General features: G+C 39.8%; 1 protein-coding gene across 1 annotated transcript in view; it reads right to left on the bottom strand.

Annotated features, from left to right (window-relative positions):
* LOC123752192 (apoptotic signal-regulating kinase 1) overlaps positions 1–25098 on the bottom strand; it is a 52819-nt gene continuing 27721 nt past the window's right edge. Inside the window, 13 exon segments of the mRNA XM_069332610.1 lie at positions 1–4451; positions 6047–6123; positions 8239–8379; positions 8836–9121; positions 10942–11155; positions 11883–11988; positions 12787–12942; positions 13132–13281; positions 15707–15766; positions 15768–15810; positions 19099–19203; positions 22898–23029; positions 24356–24495. Coding sequence (XP_069188711.1) covers positions 4304–4451; positions 6047–6123; positions 8239–8379; positions 8836–9121; positions 10942–11155; positions 11883–11988; positions 12787–12942; positions 13132–13281; positions 15707–15766; positions 15768–15810; positions 19099–19203; positions 22898–23029; positions 24356–24495 — 1758 coding nt within the window. The 3' untranslated portion in view covers positions 1–4303.

Here is a 25098-nt window from a genome sequence, read left to right as displayed (position 1 = left end):
TTAAACGTTTATCTTTATTTATATACACATGCATTCTGTATACATTTGCATCCTATTTAGGACAGAATTGTACCACATATGTAATATTATTTATCTTTGTCTTCCACATATTTCTTACTCATCAGCAGGATGGTTCATATTGAACTTTATCATTATTCTGTAGAACACTACCTTTAAAATACTTTCTTTTGATACCATTTAAATAATTTTTTGATGAAAGAGGGGAAGTCAACAAACTAGAGCAAGAAATGGGATCCAAAACCCAACAAGGACCCACACCTCAGAAGGAGAGAAAAACAAAAATGTTAAGGGGATGAATCTCAAACCTGATGGCACCCAGAAAAAATGGCAAGCTGAAGTCAAGAGACAAGCTGAAATAGCAGTGTAGGACGACAAAAGCACCCCTGTGCAGTAACTTGTTTAAAAATGTGGCCACAGATTTTTTTGTACATCTTTCTCATTTGAAAAAATATATTGAAACACAGGTTAAAAATTTTACAGCAATGGTAATGAAAAACAATAGACACTAAAGGAGAAAACAAGAAGTTAACAAACTCCTGCAGAAAGTATGAAAAACCAAGCAAGGGAAAGTAGCACCCATAAACCCTTTCCCTGTCTTAATGTTGGGAGTGATGCAAAGTCACAACCTAAGGAAAAACAGTGAAAGAAGGCATAAGCTGCAGCCAGAGCTGAAGTGCACTCATGCAGTGGATTGAATGTAATAGCATTGGCTATTTCAAGCCAACTACTAGCCCACCCCAACCATTGGGCTTTGTAGAGGAGCCAAAACACATGCACTACCCCAGATGGGGACCCTTGAGAGGAACCGAAATCTAAGGGGTGAGCTTCCGAGCCTTCTCAGGAAGGATGACCCTGACAAAGCAGGATTAATGCCAGTGACAACTAGAGAAGAGAACTCTAGCCACCCACAGCTGCTGCAAAATGACAATTGGGCATAAACAAGGTTAAAATACACACACATTACGCCTATAAAAAGAAACAGGCCCCTGCATTGGACAAGATTCCAAAGGCCAACACTTAGCTGAGCAATGAGCAGTAGATAACCAAGGGTACCAGCTGTGTGTTGTCTAGTACCCCCAGACTTTCCTTGAGGAAGGGGGGCTGGATTCTGATACTAGCTTACGGCAGGCACTTGTGAATCTCGAGAGCCTGGTGTGGTATCCTCAAGTTGGAGCCTATCAGATAGGTAACTTGGGGAGCCACCAAGGGGACCCTCCCAGAAAATCAGAGTGCTGTATAAATCTTCAATGTAATATGTACACTAGAATATTGCACATGAATCTATTCTTGGCACAGTTCAAAGGAAGTGCCTTGCAACCCACTCCTCTGGTGCCATTCTGTCTGGTACTATCATCCGGAAATAAATTTGAATATCAGCAGGGAATGCTAAATTGTGATTTTAAAAAAAGTAAGTCACTATTACACATTATCAGATAGCTAGCAATTCAAAACCCATCATTGAATATAATAAAATATCTTTCTGGTAGAGCCCCAGTGGTTCCCTGAAGCTATCTTGCCAAGAGTGCTCTGTACTATAAGTCATATCGGTTGCAAGTGTTTTGTTTGGCCTTCTGTCGACCAGAGCCAGAACCTGGCCACTCTGATAAGAGGTACAGACAGCAAATGACATTCTACCATTTCACTAGGAAAGCATCAAGAAGCGGCTGTCATCTGGTAGTCAACATTTAACTAGCAGTTTGGACTGGACATGAGTGTACATTTACTTCTTTATACAAGTTACAATTGGTTGTGAAAGTACTTGCATTGGTGATTGAGCGGTACAATTCTGCAAAGCCACTAACACGCATAGCGTGTGTGAGGGCTACCAATATTTTCCATGCATTTGCTTTATTTGGGGCATTTTACCTTTCTAGTATTTTTTTGCCTCTTTACCTGGGTTAATCTAGTATTCTCAAACTCCCCTTCCCTCTATTGAGGGGACCAGATTCTGGCCCCATTAGGCATTCATGACTCAAGGGCCAAGCTGGGTGCTTTAGGTTTGGAGCTAACCAAGCAGGTATCTCGGGAAGCCTTCCCAGAGAACAGAATCTGGGTCCCAGAAGCCAACCAATCCATACAGAACCATGCCTCTGAGGTAGGTGGCAAGCCAAGATCCTGGGCCAAGCAAGTTGGGACCAGGGCTAACTACTTGCAACAGGCTATCACTTCCCTTGCTTTCATATTTTTTTATTTTTATTTTTTTACAAACGGTAGTTTTTGTTTAATCTGACTTTTGGTCAGTTTTCCTCAGTTTAGTTAAATCTGATCCCCAAGTTTCCCATCACCCCATACAAACAGATTCTGGTCTTGGCTCCTAGTACATTAGCGAGTCTTGAGGGCATGGCACAATCCTTAGGCTCAAGTGGTACTGGCATGTAAGCACCACGAAGCTAACGAGTTAAAGTTCTCTTGAAAATATCCTTATTTTTCCCATAAACATTTATGTCTGATTTGCAAACATATTCCTTTGCACAAATTTTGGATCATCTGCATAATGTTATGATACTTGAGATACCATGACTTATGAAAGTTAGGAATATACAGCATACAGAAAATTGAATAAATGGATAAATTGTATTGAAATTGCTAATAAGATATGAGTAGTGATAAGAGAACCAGTGTTATGGGTTGTTGACACCAGATGCTCACCTATATCACGACATTTATTTCAGATTTCTGATGCAATAATATGATTGTCTACCTTCACAGTATAGAAAGATAATTTTTATAAGAACTGTTCGCCATTTTCCAGCTTATAAATAAAGCCCGCAAAACCTCGCGTCAACCACATATTGACTTTAAACTTAATACTGTATTGCTAAACCTACCTATATCAATTTGAATCTCTCTTTACAAAGTCCAATCAACTGCCCCAATAATGTATGCATTTACAACTTTAAAATTTCTCCATACACTAAAACTATGTCTATCACCATACTCGTGTATCGCAGGTAATACTAGCACCTCTCTTCAGCTTCACACTGGGTTATTTTCACACTTGTCTAATGTATATCATGTGTAACCATTTATCATTCCTATTTTTGGTTGCAGTAATATCTAACATTTCACTACACAATTAAAATATTTAATTTTAATAAATTGCAATGTTCTAAGGAAGTGAAAATTAATTCATGCGAGAAGCATCAACTTTCGTACCGAGTATCTTAAAAATACTGATAAATGGACAAATTTATATTAGTTGAACATTATGAATCGATTCAAAATGACAGCAAGAAAGTTATATAAAATTGGTGTGTTCTTAAAAATTATGAAATTTACTTACATGATGATTTAATGTACATTAAGAGATTATAACCTAACTGAGCTCACTCTTATAAAGCTGATGAGAATGATGGGGCAAGATGGAGGTAAAGACAAGCCAATGACCCCTCAGTTATAATATGAAGGAATCAATGCTTTCCATTATTTGAATCTTTTTAACTTATTCTTAGTAAATTAAATCCATTATTTAATTTTAGCACATTATTAAAAGTATAGCTCCTAAATGAGTTTGGGGGTAGTTGAGATTTGTGGAGTAAATTCACACAGGAGGAACAAAGCACTGCTACGTCATTGAAAAATGTTCATTACTGTAAATCCGAGTCATCTCCTTAACACACTAAGGTTTGTACAAAAATCATTATAAAACCAAAATAGCTTAAGTTTTGCATGCCAAAAATAAACAGCAACATCATCTTTATAAAGCTAAAATATTGCGCATTCACAACCTATAAAGATAATTATAGTGTTTTATGTCAAGTAGTTCACAAAAACAATTACAGTATATACAAACATACACACATATATATATACATATCTATTTTTCAGAATAAAGTTGACAAGGCAACTACAGCACCACAGATTACAAGCATTATTTCCTTAACATAGATTAAAAAACTATCCATATTGGGAAACTGCATTTCCAATCTCGGGAAGCATTAAAGAGTGTCTAAAAACTTGTTTAACAACGATTAGTATGTCTAGCACCAAAGGAAGCAGCTCGAGATGAAATTTTCTTTATGTTACACCGAGTCCAAATCAATGCGAGTGAAGAAATGGCCTTAGGACTCGGGCATTTACTCTGAGAAACTGAGTACATTTGTCATTAGCTCACACTCAATTTTGATTGAGTAACATTAATACTATGACAATATGTCCAAGACATAAATATTGAAGACTCGTATGTCTTAAGGCATCACAAGGATGATCACATGGGGAAAACTTTTTTTTACAAATTATACAGAAAATTTGGGTAAAATACAGATACTGTACTGAGCATATTCTATAATTTAGTAGAACGTGATTGTGGATCTTGGGAAGCACTTCTTGATGTGGATGCTGTAGCATTAGGATCCTCATGGTGAGTGGGTAGACCCAGGGCCTGGCGATGCTGTACCACGCTACGCCAAATACGAAGTTCGACTCCTCCTCTGTCAAGCACTTTTAGATTACAAAGTGTGATGCACATGAAACAATTGTAAAATTCATTTTTTTCAGGGTATAGTACTGAGAGAGAGAATAACTTATGACAGTAGCATCACATGATAGTCATTGCATTGATCAAGTGATTTGCAAGGGTGAAGCACCCCTCAAATGGGAAATGAAGGTTGTGGAATGAGGAGAAAGACTGATGAAGAAACAGGAAAAAGCTACATGGGGAATAATGTACATAAATATAGATTGGATACATTAAAAATTATGAAATTTATAAATAAAACTGTAGAAAATAGTGATCATTGAAAGGAAATATGCAAAATGGGGCCAAATTCAACATTGAATGTAAAGAAATGCCTGCTAATGGGTCTCTCTATGGATCCTAGAGGTACACACCTAGTAGCCTGTAAACCTTGGGCATCCTACCAGGCTCTAATGAATCACAAGTGTCTTACAGAGACCAGGATCAGAATCTGGCCCCCTCTAGAGATAAGGGGAGTCTGGAGATACAAAAATCACCTTAGAACTACTTTCTGGTGGATTTTTCAATAAACAGCTAAAACAAGTAACTTCATAGACAACATTTATAACCCTGATCTGAACTATGTACACACACATTGTTCAAGGGTGCATGAAAAAAATATCCATTGACTGACTGACAGTTGAGAGGACCCAAGGAGACAAAGCTCAATGCTTGGGGGGGGGGGGGGGCAAAGCAAGTCCAACCACTAATTAGCAACACCATATGGCAGCTCCCCTTGTCCAAGCAGCAACAATTGAACAGAATAGTTAAGAAGAGTAAGGCATGAACAGGGACTCTTCACAAAGGTGTTTCATTACATTCAATGTTACATTTCTAGGAAGGCACCACTTGGTGGCTCCCCAAGCTAACAACACTATGGAAAACTGAGGGAAAATTGGAGAAGAACTGTAGCCCTGGAGGGATCAGTGCCAAGTCAACCAACCCAGTGCCATGAATACCAGGCAGTACCTAGAAATATACCTGGTGCTGGTTAGGGTAGTGTGCATGGTGCTACCACCTGGTAGAAGTCAGAATGGTGCAGCAACCTTGAGCCAGATTCACCAAGCAGTTACGCAAGTGTACTTACAAACGTGAACATGTTTCCTCAATGGTTGACGGCTTTGGTTACATTTATTAAACAGTTTACAAGCACGAAAACTTATTGTTATAAGCAGCCTCCTGGTGCTTCAGAGCTCATTAACTGATTAATAATTGTAAACAAAACTGTCAAAGATTGAGAAAAGATCTACAGGTTCGTAAGTGCTTGCATAATTGCTTCGTGAATCTGGCCCCTGGTGCTGGTCAGGGTGGAGTGTATGGTACAGCAACCTGGTGCTGGTCGAGGAGGTGGGGTAGAATGCTGCAACCTGGTACTGGTGACTGCAAGCTCATTTTAAAATACCCAAGGCTATACACGGTAGATATTTACCTCTAGGACCAACCGAGTCATTGCTCAGGAATATTAAATAAGTGCAAGGTATAGTTTACACGTTAGTGTTTAGATTATCCTTATGCAAGCAGTAAGTCACTGAATTTTCAATAAATTACAGAAAAGACCACCAAACATACCTCATTCTCATCCGTCTGAGGTCATCACGTGTCATCCAAGTCAGGACATCATCTTTGGTGTAGTCTTCAGCAAGGAACTAAATACAAGTTAGAAATTAGTATATTCTGCATAACCACAGCCTAAGGGTTAAAACTATCATCTATTGACGATCCCTAGCGTACTGCAGTTATCATATGAAGATTTAAGCAATTATTACCTGGGTTTTACATGCATGATACAAATATAGATATAATAGCTCTGAATATAAAAAAGAAAGTGATAACACAATCGGTGAATCAACTGAGAATAAAACAAGAAGCATCAACAAAGTCGAGCATCACGTGTTAAGTCCCAGATGCAGCCTTGCAGAGTGCATCCACCCAGTGAAACGATAAATATTAATGCATTTTTGTGTTTTTCTTGCATTTTGCATACAAATTAATAATTCTATAATGATTTTGTTGTTGTTGTGCATAGGTGAGTATTTGACTATAGCTGGTGTCTAAGGGGTTAACCCCTGAAGTGTGAGTATGGCTATACTGTACAGGTATGTCTGCCTATTTGCAAAATATAAAAAGTTCCACAAAAATATTTTTTCTAATAGATTAATTTTTTATGCAAAATGTAACAAAAATTGAAAATACATTAACATCTACATCTCTATTGGTTTGGCGAGCTGTAGAAGTTTGCCTGTGGCAAGCCCAGCCAGCAAGTGTCAGTGATTTGCCAACACATTGGCATGTGCAGACGACTTTCTGCGATAATGTCTCCACTCTTTAGTGACTTCACTATTGTAGTTGTAATGACTAACAAGATTTTTTGTTAAATATGACCGCATTGCTGGCATTGTTGATCTCATAGTGTAAGCTTTCTATGCCTCTATTTTCTCAGTATCAGTATTAAGAAGAGCAAACACGTTATTAAAATTCATCGTAAAGAAACTAGTAATTATTGAATGATATTTTTTCTACAATGTTTCGTTCCACACTACTTCAGGTAAAGAATGAATACATAAAGTGCAATTTTAGGTTAAATACACATGTAAAAGGGGTTACGTTGAGTGGGGGTAAGGTAAAGGGTCGAAGGAATACAATGGGAGAATCAAACATAGGGTAACAGGTAGAGGAATAAGGTAAGAATAAGGGGAAAGGGCCAATCAAACAATGAGTACGGCGTTGCATAAAACTGGTACTCTCAGTGGGTGGGGAGATCTCGGTAGAGATGTAGTTATCTGAGAGTACGGCGTTGCATAAAACTGGTACTCTCAGTGGGTGGGGAGATCTCGGTAGAGATGTAGTTATCTGGTGTTGTTTGGCCAGATCTGGATCCAAGTGCCAGCAGTGTAGTAAAGTTGTGTAGCAGAGTTGTTATTCTGTATATTTAAAGTGGGTCTCTCTTTCTCTTATAAGTAAAGCTTCCAGGATTTGCAATCTTTGGCCAGTGGTAGATTCCAGGATTTCTGTATCATCTAGCATGTGCCTAGCGAGTGTTGTGCTATCTTCAATTTGTCATTGTTCACATTTATATACATGTAGTTTACCAAACATGGATTGTGTGGCATACATTGCAGGCCTACAATGAATCGATATATCATTGAATGAATGTATGTAGGTATCAATCAATGTATGCATGCATGCATGCATGCATGCATACATTGATTGAATGAATGAATCAATCAATCAATAAGGACACAAAAACTAAGGAAACTGCCTTGTATGGGCCAATAGGCATTTTACAGTTCCATTATTCTAATCTTTAACTGATGGCCTAATATACTTCATTACAACCATATGAACATAACTGGTATACGTGGCATGTAATTACAGTACTGTACTGTATAATGAAATTTTATACCATGACATAACATTTGCAACAACAACTGCATTTGCATAGTAACCAATCAGAAATGACAGCAGGATTTTTTCATTCGTAAAAGTACATTCCACTAGTAGCTGCTAGATCATGATATACTAGATCATTGGTATAACATCATTAGTATAAAAACCAGACAATAATAGTTAAAAGTCAAGGTATAATAATACCTGCATTACACAGTGAATCAACATACAAGGATAAATGCACTTTAAGTGTTAAAAGTTTCAACACCCATATACTGTATATCATTAGTATTATGTCCCTGGTTAAGATGTTGATCCCTGCATGTATGTCATGTATATCAATAGCAAAGGATTATTCCCACACAACTACCTACCTTGTCAATAACATCACGATCAATTGACAGAGACTGGAGCCACCTAACTAACTCCATGTCTATGTTGCGTGACGACACATGAATCATCGGGAGTTCTTGTGGCAGAGAAGGTGATGAGGATGCAGCACCAGAAACATTACTCTGGAGAAAGCAGGAAGGTTTACTGATACAAATACAAATAGAACAGGATCTAGGATAATGTATTCTTAATAGCATATCTAGTGACATGAGAGGGAAGCTTGGAGCCTGGAGAGACTACTCCAGACCGACAACCAGAGCGCAACTCCATAGTCTCCCGAGACTGAGAGGTTTTTTTATTTCGATTTTACATATGTGAAGTATTTTGGATTTTTTTTTATCTCTTGTATGGGTTTCTGTTCTAACTGTATTTCTTCAATATTTGATTGAAGAAATAGAATAGAAACAGAAACAATCTCCCTGTTTAAATTACATTCAATCCTGGAGTTCTTTATCACATCAGTGCACTGTCTAATTAAAATCTCATCCCATATTTATTTTAACACAACATGCAGCTTTCATAGAGATGAGCTAATTTTACACCTCTTTAAAATAAATACTATATTGTAGTGTACTCACATCTGCTGTTAGCGTGTCAGCACTAGACACAGACTCCATGGTACCAAGGGGCGAGTCCAGCTTATCTGTTGCTGTCTCTTCTGATGATCCTGCACTGGAACTCTTGTTGCCTGAACTACTAGTGTTCTTTACCATCATATTCTTGCTATTACTAACTGGAAGCAGTGGTGGCAAAAGAACTCCCAGCTGGTCTGCTAGAAATTGACTTTGATCATGACGCTCCAAGATGTACATTTTCAGCAGGTCTCCGTATCTTTTCTCGGAAAGGTACAGTTCCTCCAATAACCTACAGTATTTGTAAAATTGTTAATGAAGTCAGAATCATTACAAAATGTCTTAAAATTACATTTTATTTATGTGTGTTTACTTACCATTCAAGTAAGAGCAATAAATAAAAAAAACTCCTGAAGAAATAATGGTTCATACTGCACGAGACACTAAGAGATATCTAACAAGCTTTCACAACATTATACTGTACCTATGACAAATACAGACAATTATATATATTTACAAAGGATGAAAGAAGACATGTAACATGACTGAAGCTGGTAACTGGTGAGGAATGTGAGGGGTAAAATTGACTAATTTGGTAGATTAGTAGAGACAGCAACTGGTGATGAAAGAGGAGGGGGAAAATGTAGGCTCAAACATAGGTAGAGAAGCAGACGAGGAGTCACAACAACGTGGCTGAAGTATGTTGACCAGACCACACACTAGAAAGTGAAGGAACGACGACGTTTCGGTCCGTCCTGGACCATTCTTAAGTTGATTGTGGTCCGTCCAGTCCACAATATGAATGGTCCAGGACGGACCATCCTCACAATCGACTTGAGAATGGTCCAGGACGGACCGAAACGTCGTTATTCCTTCACTTTCTAGTGTGTGGTCTGGTCAACATAGGTAGAGAAGGTAACTGGTGATGGGGCATGTGATGGAACAATGTGTACCGTGCCTCTTTGTATCACCTCATTGTATCCACACCTTTTTACATCACACTAATTTACTGTGTTGCAAATAACTTATTTTATAGTACACTAGGGAGGGGGGGAGGGTGTACCCAGTTGCTCCCAGGCCTCTCAACCCCCTTCCCCGATCCCCCCTCTCTCTCCCCATCTTGCCCTCCCTTCCAACTTTCTCCATCCCCTCCCAAGATACTCCCCTTTCCTCTTCCAATCTTCCCCTCTCACATCCTTCTCCTACCGTCTTCACCTGTCCACCCCCCCTCTTCCCCTCTCCTTCCTTCTCCAAATATCCTTTCCTCCTTCCCCTCCACTCCCTCTCTCTATCCTCCCTCCCTCTCTCTATCTCTATCTCAGAAACTTTTAAAGAAACTGAGGGAGTCGACTAGCAATCTTTCATTATTACAGTGGATTGAATTTATGTTGATGTACCTAATTATCCTATTAAATTTCTTATACAATGTATTTTTATACTTTCTTACAATGTACCTGTAAACATTTCTTTAATTTTTGCTAGAAATTACCTTCTTAAAATTATCTGTTAGATTAAGGATCTGCCCAAAACACTATGAGTACTAGTGGCTTTACAAGTAAGTAAAACTTCAATGCTCTGTACTCTCAAACCCAGTGTACCTTCTTGTATACATATAAACAAATAAATGCGAACAAGCTTGAATGGTTCCCAAGCCAATATGCCACTGAATATTGTATATTCAGTTGCATATATTATTTAATATTGTATATTAAATAAATAAATAAATAAATAAATAAAGTTGGGTGTTGCTATTTTGTCAGAGTCCCTCTTAATAGGTCCAATAGAACCAACCCTGTCCAGCTTGTGTCTGTCCCGTGCCCCAGACCACTCACTCTTGAGGGTAGCCTCAAGCATCTGGCCTCCACCTTGGACAGACAAACATTCTTTCTTAAAGAAATAGATATAATACAATTATTTTATGTAACAAATTGCTTGGTCTTTGAAAACATCCTATTTTCTATACATGATTTTAACTATAGCCTCCAGTTGAGAACTACTTTAACTCAACTACGTGTACTATGCGAGGCCAAGTACACACATATATACAGGGCATCATGCAAAGTCAAGAATAAGCACACACAACAAAGATGTTTACAGAATTATCACACTAACCGAAGATTCTCAGTTCTTGTGACCTGCAAGCTTTCTTGAAGGTGGTGACAGTGTTTAGAGTGATGAAAGTCATGAAGTAACTTTGCAGACTTTGTAGAATTTATGGTGGAAACTCCTGAAGTGCTGCCTTCCTCGGCCAGATCTCTTGGTCGGTCAGGGCCCCCAACAAGTACGCCTGCAGCTCCCTCACCAGGTCCAACCAATATGTCTTGTTCTACAACCATCATAACGAATATAAATTATTTTGAAATCACTTATCAAGAGATAGATATGAAAGTACATCTAAATTAAATAAACCTTTCAGCTTTCTGAAAAAAAAAGTTAAATAACTATTTTCTCCATATCTTGTTTTGAATCGAGATCTACTCGGCAGTATCACACAGGTATTCCCACAAGGCAGCATCACACACTCCTGGGATGCAATGGACTCATCAACTACAGTCATATTTATAAAGATAATAAAAATTTGCCCCGTTTTGTATTTTGACACTAATCTACTTGTCACCATCTTGAACACAAGTCATACAGTACTGAGTTAAACTGCAAGGAACCCATGTGATATTATGTAATGTGATAAATACAGTAATGTGGTAAAATGAAGTGATATATACAGGAGACAGTGCAACCCTCCAAAATCAGGATCAATATACAGTATACAAAAATTAAAAAAATCCTCAACAATGGACTAAATCCACCCACCAACTCTTTTGTATAAAATTTGGATGAAAATCTTCAAAACATATTTAAATCTAAATTCTATTGTTTATTTGTTGACCAGACCACACACTAGAAAGTGAAGGGACGACGACGTTTTGGTCCGTCCTGGACCATTCTCAAGTCGATTGCGACTTGTCGTTCCTTCATTTTCTGATCTGTGGCTAGGACATCATATCTTCAGCCACGTTATTGTGACTCGTCTTCCACATAACGGATCATCTTACCTGGGGACAAGACTGTTATGGCACAGTGGACAGCACTGCGTATCAGATCATCCAGGGCAAACATCCAATGTGGCTTGATGCTGTGACTCTTCAACACCTCATTTACCTGTTGGTGTTATTGGAGTATATTTTAAAATTCTTTGATGATTTTTAACCTATACAGTAATAGATAAAGAATGCATTAAAGATTTGTCGGAACTACATTAAAAATAAAAAATAATTGTCAAAAATATCAATAAATGTTAATGCTCCAATCAGCTCTGGGTATATAAGCAATTACAATCAAACTCTCCTAATGAAAGGATTTTGGATGTACAGCTTTCCGTTTCATTTGCATTTCTTTAATCTCGCATGAATACGCACTTATTTACTTCTTCAGTCTTCCTGTTTAAATTGTTTTTATCTTAAAGATATTCATGCCTCCCTTAACATTTCTTATAGCAACAATAACAACATATTCATTAACTTCATCTGTAGTGTATCCTGCTTCCTCTAAGTTAGTCTTCCAAGCAGATTTTACATGCATCGACAACTGATTGTTCTACGTCTTGTGTGGTAGTTTTGGCATTTAGGACAATTTTCCATCGGATAACTGCAAATTGTTATCTTAAATTTCCCCCAGTCAATCCTTTTAGTATTATAACTAATATTGTGCATAGACACATACCTTAACTGTGTGCTGACAAAGATCCTAACATTATGCTCAAAATCACAACATACTTTTATGACAAAGACCCCCAAAATAATACCTTAACAAAGACCCCAATGTTGTGCTTTAACAAAAAATCCCAAACTGAATGCTGACAAAGATCCTACCTTATATTCTGCTAAAGATTTCAATGTTCCACTAAAAAAAAAACCCTGATGAGATTAACAATAGTAAAAAGATACGAGTCATACTTACAGCATCTTGAAAGATGTAGAGAGCAAGATTAATTTGGTTGAGTGCTTCTTCAAAATTACTTTCTTCTCTGAGCACTGCAAAGGCTTGCTCAATTGGTAGTTTCTTGTGTTCTGGAATAAAATCACGAAGACCAACCATGATGTGAAGAAGGTGATCCTGAAACATAAATAATACTGAATAAATACTAATAGACATCAAATAGCATTTGTTTTCAACAATCTGTGCCAGATAAAAGAAAGAAAATATGACTACAAATTATTATAATTTATGAACCAGCATTGCAATTTCTTAAAAGCTATTTTACTGCATTTCTTTTAGAAGGTGTAACGTGAATGAAATAAGGACCTGAGTAAGTAGGAGCTTATCAGTGCCCAACTCATGCTGAAGCCTGTGGTACCAGATCTGTGTAATCTTGTTCTGGTCATTTACAAGCACTCTAGTCAGAGTCATTCGACGCTGAGAGTCCTTTTTCAGAAGGTAGAAGCCATCTTGTTCCTGCAGGTGACAGCCCCCTTACTGCATTAGAATCATTAAAATGTAAAAGGTAACATGAAAAATTAACAATACAATGATGTATGTAATGAAATGTTTAGAAGTCATGAGTGCCTATCGTGGCCCAGGAGTAAAATATGAACCAGTGCATGGAAAACATCGATGACCCTTTTGCAAACAGTGTACACACTAATTGTCCAGAACCAATGTTAGTTAGCAACACTTGGCTGCCACCCCATGGCACACCGGAACACTCAAAAGAGCCCAGCCAGCTGCCCTCATCAAGCATGTGACACAAAAAGTGAACCCTTCAGGAATCATGGAAAGGAGAATAGGGTGGGAATGGGGAGCCACAGAGGATTCATCAGAAAAAGGCATTATTACATTCAGTGCTGGATTTTTGGGCAGGCTTCCTTTGCTGGCTTCACAAGCTAACCCACCTTGCTGAAAAAAAAGAAGCCTTACCATTGGAAGAGGAGAGCAACAGCAAATAACCTAGATGGTGATCACCACCAGGTTACATGACAATGTCACACAAGCCTGGCACTGCTGTGAAATATTCACCAAGAACCATCATGCCATCAGCATGCTATGTGACCACTGAAAATCCCGACCATAAATATCCACCCAAGACATACTTTAGGAGCTTGGTAATTTGGATTCTGGTAACCCAATCTCCAAGTAATCCAAATGAATTCACATTCATGTTTTTTACCCAGTTTGATCTTTTAACTCAAATAGGAATTTGGTTTAAAGGTCCAGGGACACCATCTGAGCAACAGCCTGAAGAAGGTCGTCATGGGTTAAACAGGGAATGAAGCAATTCAAACACAAGAAGTCGAGAATATACCCATGATCTAGCGAGTTCTACTTTATAAGCTTAAGCATCATAAATTCAGGCCTAGGTGAAAGCACTCAACCTTTTCTCCACAATACTGTCAAAGAGGTGAACAAAAGGCTTGATGTGAAAAACTCCAACAAACCCCGCCCCTCATCTGGGATGCATGAGAATGCTACCAATGGGAGTAGAAAGCTGAAGTCAAACAGCGCACAAAATCCCCAGAAACTAATGCCACAGGACTCCAACCCAACCAGAAAAAATGAGGCCCACTCCAAAAAGAACACTGGGCTGAAACATGGACATCGAGCCCCTGCCACAAAAAAAAAAAAAAAAAAAAAAAAAAAAAAAAAAAAAAAACTGACTCAAAGGGTGAAAAGCGGAGGCCACAGTTGAAAGAACTGAAGACAACTGCATTCAACAGGGTAAGAAACAAAGACAAGGTAGACATGAGGGAAAGGGACCAAGGTGACTCCAGAATATGGAAAAGCACAACCTGCTAACATGTAAAGCAAGCAGTAAAAGCATTCCTTACTGATCCCATAGAAGGAGGAAACTTAGGCACTACCTCTGCAGAAACAGCTGCAGGCAAAAGAACCTCCACCCAGGGAACGGAAGCAAAACCATCCAGACCATTGCAAAACTGAACAGAAAAAGCTTCTATAGCAGGCCAGATGTGGAAGACAGAAGGCAGCTGGAGATGTGCCTTATGATGATCCTTGATCTGAGCCACAAGAATATTGCCACCGAGAAACACTGGAATGCTGACCTCACCTCATGCCACTTGAGCACTAGCAATAGAAAAAACTGTGCCAAACCTTTACAAGAAAAAGGGGATTGTCCATAAACCAGAAAAAGGACAGAACCTCATACCTCAACCAAATGAAAAATGGACCCAAACTCAATTAATGTAGGGTTCATTAAGGGTGCAACTAATTGGGACCCCCAAATCTCCAAGGCTGCCATCTGATAGTGAGCAGCAAGTCTTGCTCACTGGTGGTTAGCTCAGGACAATAAGCGAGTACATCAGTTGAAAAAGGGTCATGAATGTTTTTTACACAGTTAATCGAGTTGGTGCATTCTATCTTTCTGGAAGTTTTTTCCCTTTTGACCTAGATTGATCTTTTATCTCCCGATTCCCCCCTTTGCCTTTATTGAGGCGGCCATATCGCGGTGCTGGTCCACGATAGGCACTCGTGACTCAAAGGCCTGGAGCTATCCAAGAAGGTAGTTTGGAGAGCCACTGATGGGAGCCCTCCCAGAAATATTACATGCTTATGATAACTAAATTAGTTTCAAATATTGCTACTTCCTAGTTTTTTTTTTTTTTTAAATCTTTCCTTGTGCAAGACATTACAGGATCATTTCTCCTCCCTGCATCCATCCTTATTAATCTCATTTCCCTCCTGTCATTCCTTCTGCCTTCTCTATATTCCTAATTCACTGACGATTGACATTAAGTTCTTATTAACATAGTCAGGTACTGTGATTCCAGTTCAATTACTATCTTAAATTTCTTTATTCCTCACTTTCCTAATGTCATATGTCCACTCCCTGCTTCCTTCAGTGGTAACATTAGGGACCCATTACCCCGTCTGTGCGAGGAGACTCCACCTCCGGAGACAGCAGACCACCACTTGACGACCTTCTTAGTCATGAGGGCATCATCGAGGTCTGAACCAGTCATGACAGAGCTGTGAAAATATAAAATAAAATAAAAATAGTGTCGAGTGTAATGAAATGCCCCCCTTTCTGGGCTCTGTAGCTTAACCCTCTAAGGCTTTACCAAAGGTATAAAATATTTTCTACTCAATTTCTTGATATATACTGGAAAACAATGATGGTAAATTTGTTAAATATGAATGGCCCTTAGTAAAACCATGTTATGAATCCTTTATTATTCAATGTGTGCCAAGCCGTAGACAAATATATTTTACGAGATTAGCGATGCAATTAACAGCATAGTGTATGTGACAAGAGAAAGAGGAATTAACAATTCCTGGTTTGACTTGAGGCTGGTGTTTAATATTGGGAGTAAACAGGGGTCAGCTTATAACAAATACATTGCAATACTAGATTCCTCCCTAAACAGCAACCATATGAACATCACAACAGAGAGGACTAATTCTCAATTACTGGCCTGTGAATTTCCAGTTGAAACATGATAGAAGAACTGGGATTATTCCATGTTCCTATAGTTAAACAAAAAACTAGTATTGAATGTAATGAAATGCCTCTTTCTGGGGGGCCTCTTGGTGGCTCCCTGTAGCTAGCCATGCTGAAATAGTTCCACACCTACAAATCACGGGGGATTCATGGTCATCCTAACCAAGAAAGGAAACAAAGCAAAATTAACAACTGCAAAGTTCACAGAAAGAAAATGTGACAAATGATCCACCCAGCAGTTAGGTCATATACCCTGGGTAATGGTTAACTGCCAGCGCCCCATGTCAACAATCATCAGACCAGAACCTAATAAAAACCAGTCGACACACCTGGTAAGGAAGATGAAGAATGGCAGGAAACTTCATACTGCCAATGCCATGAAAGACTTGAGGGAGACCAAGAACTCAGTCACTTGCTCACCATACAGATGGTGATAGACTAGAGGAAGAAACTCTACATGCAAAGAGTAGAGGAGAACTTCAAACCAGCAAAGAAGGTCTCTAGATCAAAGCAGGGAGAAACTCTGAAACCAACTGGCACAAGGAGAAGCTCCTGTACCTACTGGCACATAGAGAAACTCCTGTACCAATTGGTGCAGGGAGAAACTCCAGTACCTAGCAGCATGGAGAAAATGATAAACACTGAGGCACCTGCCAATGCAAAAGGAAACTCGGGCACAAGCTGATGCAGGGGCGAGCTGAGGCACCTGCCGATGCAAGAGGAAACTCTGGCACCAGCTGATGCAGGGGCAAGTCGAGGCACCTGCCGCTGCAAGAGTAAACTCGGGCACCAGCTAATGCAGGGGTGAGCTGAGGCACCTGCCAATACATGGAAAAACTCAGGCACCTGCTGGCATGGGGATGAAACACTTTGGCTTTGACCAAAGAGCCAGAGCTCAACCCCCGCAAACACAACTAGGTGAGTACACTGGCACCTGCTTGTGCAGGGAGATAATTAGGCACCTGCTGATGCACAGAAAAACTTCAGTACCTGCAGGCACAGTAAAGAAACTCAAGTTACTTATCAATGCAGGGATTACTCCGACACCTTTCAGCACAGAGTACTGTAATACAGTACTTCTGTACATACCAGTGCATGGTAGAACTATCTACTGGTGCAGAGGAAAACTATTAGTACCTACCCATGCCAACTGTGCAGGGAGGATGATCATTGTGTGTGTCTCATGAAACACACCTTGACCCCAACCTGGGAACATGTGGCAAAGGGGTATGCCATAGACAAAATGCTAAACACACATATCATGCTTATCAATTCACATCCTCTAACATGATAGGCTCAGTGAGACTGCAAGCCAGAGCACATGAGAATGGCCATCTCTACCTGCTATTTTGCTTTTTGCTCATGCCCTATATGGGGTGAGGGGGGCCCCCCCATCGAGAAGAAGAGTCAAGAAAGAGGTTACCTGAACCTCCTCAGGTTAGATAACCCTGGAGCCATGTAGTTTAGTTGTCTGTGTTGGTGTGCCCTTCATTTCTGCGTTTGTCTTGATTACTGTGGTGTCCCTAGACTTCCAGATTCGCCTTCCTTCAACTGAGGGGCGAGATTCTCTGGTAGGCACTTGTGAACTGAAAGAGCTTGGTGTGGTACTGAAATAAACCAGCACTTCCTATCAACAGGGGGCAAAGGCCCATTCAATATCTGGAAACAAGAAACCTCTCAAGGAGGCAACCTAAATCCCTCAAAGAATAACCCCGAAAGGGCTTGGGCTATGCAATCAGGCTACTGGGAATAACACCTGGCTACAACAGCCAGAGCAAACTGTCAACACAAGGTACATGCAAGGCAGGTGGCACAGAAACACAAACTTGTACAGTAGCATGATATGGAACAAAACGAAGCCATTACCCTGCACGAAACTATTATTTCTGGGATAACAAACACCACTTAAAGTTGAAAGAGACAGAGGGCCCAATAGAGACGAGTGTACCCCCGGTCGCACAACAGACTCGTGAATATGTTGGGTGATTGACAAAGTCCCAGAGTTGGCAGGTTGACAATCTCCAGGTTGCTTGGGTTGCCATCTGGTAGGCAAGTGAATCTAGGCAGTGATTTTGCCACAGTAACAATTGTTTCCATTGTTTTCATTGATTACAAATTTACCCAAGCTGTTGCTTGTTTTGGAGCATTTTGGCTTGGTTTTGAAGCTCTGATCCTCCAGGCTCCATTTCATCTCTCTGAGTAGACTAAATTCTCATCCTGCCTACAGTAGGCATTCATCAGTCTTAAAACTAGTGTATTCCCAAGGCTTGGATGCCTCCAGGTTGTAGAAGTAAAAAGGTACTGAGAGGGCCCTCCCAAAAATTTCCTCTTGGGTTAGTGCAGTATGTCAATTCACCCTGACTGTTGCGGATCCTAGCTAGAGGCAGGACCTTATCTTAAGAGATTACCCAAGAGGGATGGCTTTTAAATTTATAAAACAAGGGTGGTAATACCTTTAGTGCATGTCCTTAATTTACGCGACTCATAACTATGCAACAACACTCCTTTTAGATATGAATACAGTACTATAATGACATTCGTCTGTTTGCATGCTCACAAACTGTTTATGGCAAGTCATTTTTCAAACAAATAATATTTAATGTATTACTGGTAATACTTTAAAATGAGCAAAACTGTCCATAAAAATTGTTTTCAACTTAAAACGATTCAATGCATAGCATTAAAAACCACAAAAATGTCATCAGAATTTACAAGTAAGCAAGCATTATTAATAAAAAATAATTATCTGATTGCAAGCAAAAACCACCTTAATAGCTTTAGGATTTTTAACACTGAGGTAATGCAAGGTTATTTACCTGGAATATGAGAGAGATGAGAGGTATGAGGAGGGGGAAGCTGGGGACACGGAGGGGCTCCCAGCTGTGTTGCAGCGCGACCCATAACCATAGCCCAGCTCTAGGCTACAACACAGAGAGCCACCCATCACAACATGCTCCCACTCAACCAACAGTCAAGGCATAAACAAATGACGACATCACAGGGTAGGAATTTAGATTTTACTGGGGATATATATATATATATATAGAAAGAGAAAGTGCTTGAGGAAATACACAAGATAAGGAGTGTATAAAATACTGTCTAGCTTTAATGTATTAAATAAGGACTGGATATAATATGGTCCAGCTTAAATATATATTAAATAAGAATTAGATACAATACAGTTCGCCTTTAATATATGAAATAAGGACCAGACACAATATGACCCAACTTTAATAGTTATTGCAGAGATTAAAAGTGAGCAGGGAAGTTGCCAAGTCAAATCACTGATGAAAAACACAAGGCAAATTTATAATATTGTTTAATCAGTAGCATATGCAAAGGGCAAGGTAGTCATTACTAGTTACAAAGCTTCAGCAAACTGAAATAAAGATGAAATAAATGGAAGAACTGATATAAAATAGAGGCATGTTAAAATGAAGGCTTATAGTTTACATACCATAAATAATAATATACTTAAAATACCCCTTGTCCTTTCATTATGTCATTCATAATACAATATATTGCATTAGGGACAAACAAATACACCACATTTCAACATCCCATTACAGTACTTTGTTTGGCCAGGCAAACATAAGCTGGACACTTGAAGGCTGGACACCAAATGTCCAGCCTTCCAGCATCCCACACTCACAAGCCGTCCCTACGGCACACATCATTCCCTCGGGTTAGAGTGAAAAGGATGGGGACTAAGCTATTGAGGCTGCCCAGAAAAAGGAAGTTTCAATACATTCAACACTTGATTTCTGGGATGACCCTCAACAATTCCTCAGTGCATATTAACAACAGTGCCTCGGAGAGGAAGTTGGCTATGCTGAAAGAAACAGATTAATAAAATAACATAGATAGAAAGGATTTACCTGTGTGAGGAGGCATCAGATTATTGCTCAGGGAAGCAGTTGGTGACCAGAAAGATGTGCAAACACAACACAAGCATAGTGAGGATATGGGGCACCCAAACCCCATGTAGACCTCCAGAAACCCTGATCCCTGATATTAGGCATGGACACACTGTACAGTATTAAAAAAAGACTGCAATAATGACAGCATACTTGTATGAATATTATGAGTATGGGGATACACACAAGGCAAGTTGAACTGCACCTCCTAATTCAAAGGCCTGGGATTTGGAATAAGTCACTATGGCACTGAGGATTGACAAAGCCACAGCTCAAAAAGTGTTAGCACACAAACTGCACAGGAAAATCAATACTTTGCAGAGAAACAAAGCCTGAAGAGCAACCAGGCACCAGGAGATGAATACGCCAGGTAAGACCCTTGGGGCACTCGTCTTCATGTCGTGGTGAGCAAGTGTTGCTAACTAGCAGTTAGGCCTCCACAAAAAGTGTGTCTTGGTGCACTCTACCTTCCAGCAGGTTTTCCCATCAGCCCTGGATTTATCTTGTATCCCCTAGACATTCCTTTCCTCTATCATGGGGGCCAGATTCCTGGTCCTGGTCTCCATTAAACATTAGTGATTTGTAAGAACATGGTAGAGTACATTAAGCTTAGTGGTAGCCAGATGGGTAGCTCAGGAAGCCCATCCAGAAAAGTCAAGAATAAGGACACCAAACCCAGAAATGACATGATAATAGACATCAGAGAGACAGGAAAAGGTGAAAGCACTCAAAAAGCATCATACTGCCACTGTGAAGAGGGCCACAAATGTGACTGGAAAAGACAACCCACCTGTTCACAATAAAGATGGCATTACACCCAACTAAGAAAGGTCACTCGTGAAGATCAGCAAAGTCTCCTGAATCTTCAAGGAATATTTCCCCAACTAATCCTCTGAAAGACACACAGGGTAGGACACTGAACCTAAAGGCCCAGAAACCAAGACTGAGCCATTCATCAAGGAGCCAGAAGGATCACCATGCTGACAGAAGTCTCCATCCTGGAAGGACTGTTGAGAAGCCACACTGAAGGGAAGAAAGACAAAATCCCACCGACTCTCATCCAGGCACAAAGCGTCCATTGAGCACCTTGCAAGCACAAATAGAGGGGTGACAAAATAGTAGTTTGACTCAACATCAAGGCAAAAGGTTCACCTATGGATGACTGTCTCAAAATCTATAGGAGGTTGCACTGTTGACCATCCACTCTGTTGAAACCAGACATAAATGAGAATGAGCACAGTTGACACCCCATGTACGGGAAATGCACAGAGAATGAACCCCAAAAAACCAGGCAACTCGGAGTCCAGCCATACAAGGAAGAGACTGACCAAAACAACCCCAAGACAACTAGGAAACAAGACATACACTTGCATTCCCCCCCTTCCAAGGTCCCTGTCGAACCATTTCCTTGGCTGTGGGTAGAATTCTGATTCCCAGGCATCCCTTGCCTCGTCAAGAGTAATTTTGGTCCTGGTTTCTGGGAAGCAGTGTGGGTATCATATCTGGTGTGATATACTAAGACTTAGCAATACTAGTGCCTAAGCTCAAGAAAGTACTAAGGGGGGTCTTTCCTAGAAATATGAATTTTGGAGGGGTGATACAATTTCTATAATTTGGTTCATTACAAAGTATTTAAAGAGGTCACGTGTATGCAGGCTGGGATTATGGCGAGTCTATTGTACTAATAAAATAATGATACTATAGCAATTTTGTTTGGATATATTTAGCTTGTATTCTGAGTCAGTGAAGTAAATTTAGGCAGCCTTAGTGCATGTGGACACCATGTTCCATACGTTCTAGATTTACCTTGAGGTTATCTTGAGATGATTTCGGGGCTTAGCATCCCTGCGGCCCTGTCCACGACCAGGCCTCCTTTTTGTTACACACCCCTAGGAAGCAGCCCATAGCAACTGTCTAACTCGAAGGTACCTATTTACTGCCATGTGAACAAGTGCATCAGGGTGAAAAATCTCTGCCCATTTATTTCCGCCTACACCGGGGATCGAACCCGGAACCTCAGGACTACGAATCCCGAGCTCTGTCCACTCAGCCGTCAGGTCTGTTCCAGTTAAAAATTAATTTCAGTTCTATCATGATCTTTGATGAACTGATATACAGTTCTATCTATTAAAAAGGTCTCATCGTACTGTACTGTATAATCATTCTGCCCATGGGCATGAATATGTATCTATAATTATCCCATGTCACCTTCACAACCTTACAGGAAAGAGGAAACAGAAGATATGATCTTTTCATGCAAGATCCTATGGGAGGATAGACAAAGTAGATAAAAGGAGGGCTATTTAAATTAAAAAAGGGGTAGGACAAGGGGACATTTGTGAAAGCTGGAGATGCAATTCAGTTAAAGATATGCAAGGAAGTTTTTATTCCACGTACAGGTGGTGAGCAAGTGGATGCATTGAAGGAAGAGGTTGTTGGAGCCAATTCCTGCCACAACTTTAAGAAAAAATACGACGAGAACATTAAAGATGTCAGAAGAAATTAGCACATCAGGTATAAACACCTACGAGGGAGGCAGGGCATTATGAGCTAGAATTCACTTACCTATAGTCACAAATAAGCAGTAATTTAAAAAATATATATATATAAAAATATGATATAGGAAAATCATAGACTGAAAATAGATAAGAGACTGAACATTAAAAAATATGAATATCTAGCAGTTTTCTAGACTGACCCATCATCTGGAGAGCTTGCAAGTCGACACTTTTCTCCATGCTGTCTTATATTGCGGTCGGCAGGAACAGATATACTCCTGGAGAATTCCTGTTGGTTAGTTAGCCTCACCCCCTTTTTCTTTCTGCCTAACCTGAAGTGAAATAAGAAGTTAATGAATGAACAGAATGAAAGATACCAACTTAATTTTACAACTAAAGTTACTATACATGTGGCATCATTAACCCCATCTTATTGGCAAAAGAGAAACCCTGGCCCAGTATGATGGCAACTTTTAAAATGGCCAAAGAACATACAATTGAGTGAAATGAAATGCCCCTTTCTGGGCAGAACCTCAGTAGCTTTCCTGAACTTGTGTTACTGACACACTGGAGATATACAGACTATGTCAAACTCTTATGACTTCTCTTTCCTCTGAGTAAATAGTTTAGGGAGCCATTTAGTTGCTTCAGTGCTTTGCTTTGAACCTTGTCGTTGTCTGTATTGCTTCGCTGACTTTTGCGATGTTTTATTGGTGAAGGTGATTGTAATGATCACTTGCTCTGAGCCTCTGTGAGGGGGGGTCAGACTCTAGCTCTGATCTCCAGTAAGGCATACAGGACTCCAAAGGCTGAAGTAGCTCTGCAAGGGGGAGATATCTCAAAAAGCTAGCTTCAGGGAGCCACATTTGACCCTTCCAGAAAGGAACAATGCTAGCAATGGCTCTGCACAGAACTATCATTTTAGTGATGGCCAACACAACTTACCTGAAGTTATAACACAGAAGGCCCTGCAGAGCAGGGTTCTCGACTCTGGTTCATAAATGAGTTGGCTGCCTAACCAAGGTTCAGGTCATCTGATTTGCCATCTAGTGGCAAATAAGAGTTATTATCTTGAGGGTATCTTGAGATGATTTCGGGGCTTAGTGTCCCTGCGGCCTGGTCCTCGACCAGGTCTCCTTTTTGTTACACACCCCCAGGAAGCAGCCCGTAGCAGCTGTCTAACTCCCAGGTACCTATTTACTGTTAGGTTAACAGGAGTATCAGGGTGAAAGAAATTTTGCCCATTTGTTTCCGCCTCCACCGGAGATCAAACCCAAACCTCAGGCCTACAAATCCGAAGTGCTGTCCACTCAGCTGTCAGGCCCCTAGCTTGAGTTAGCGTGTGGTTTTTCCATGGTATCAAGTGTTTACTTGCTATAGTCAGGATTGTAATGTTTTGAAGCAGTTGTTGCTCGTTTTGAAGCACTATACCTTTCTGGCAATTTTTCTCTCCAATTTGTAGTGATCTCCAATTGCCAAGCTTCTCTTAGCCCCTTTGAGGGGCAACCAGATTCTGGTATTTGTCTCTCTCCCAAGGTTTTAATGGCTTAAGGTTGAAGCACTGAGAAGCTACCGAGAGGGGCCCTATCAAAAATATGTATCAACATTAAATGGTAGAGGGACAATTGCAATTTTTAAGAACTGCCCTTAATACCTACTCTGTCAAAAAGGGATCCTCCAAAAGTTGAGATGATGTGGCTCTCCTGGTTGGATCTGGCTCAAAACACCTGAGGATGAAACTTCTTGCCTTTTCACTTAGCTCTTCGGGGATATCTGGATGCATCTTATAAAGACCAACCTGTGAGGAAGATATCTTAACATATCATGTGAACATTTTCCCACACAGAGGGAACGACTGTACATGCACTACTCTAAATCATATATCACAGTATAATAAGCCATACAAAGGAAATGTGCCCATGGGCACAACAAGCCATGGTTTACACTAAACCATGAAGTAGTTGTGACTAAATATGCAAAAAAGAAACATCCAGGAACTTGGCAGCAGTGACTTACTAACCTAAGTAAGTGTGTCACGCAGGTAACAAATAATTTTGAATCACACATGAAAACTATCAACACAACCTCAAACTTCTGGAAATCTAAATCTACCATGAAAAAAAAATAACAATATTAGATGGCAATTTACAGAACCTGCATCCACCAAACACGATAACACCATCGAACAGAATAAATAAAGTTTCAGCCTTGCTACCAATCACCACCTTGACATCAAGGTGGTGATTGGTAGCAAGACATCCTATACTGCTAGATTTGAGAAAGCCCTCAAAGGCAAAATACTATCAACAAATATAACTACTCTGAATGTTTCCTAATGTACTAATATTCTGCCAACCTTAGAACCTTACCTATTATTGATTCTGAGGATCAACATCCCCAC

The sequence above is a fragment of the Procambarus clarkii genome, chromosome 4, assembly GCF_040958095.1.
Source record: "Procambarus clarkii isolate CNS0578487 chromosome 4, FALCON_Pclarkii_2.0, whole genome shotgun sequence".
Taxonomy (NCBI): domain Eukaryota; kingdom Metazoa; phylum Arthropoda; class Malacostraca; order Decapoda; family Cambaridae; genus Procambarus; species Procambarus clarkii.
The sequence above is the reverse complement of the archived record's forward strand: the minus strand, read 5'-3'. Positions and strand labels throughout refer to the sequence as shown.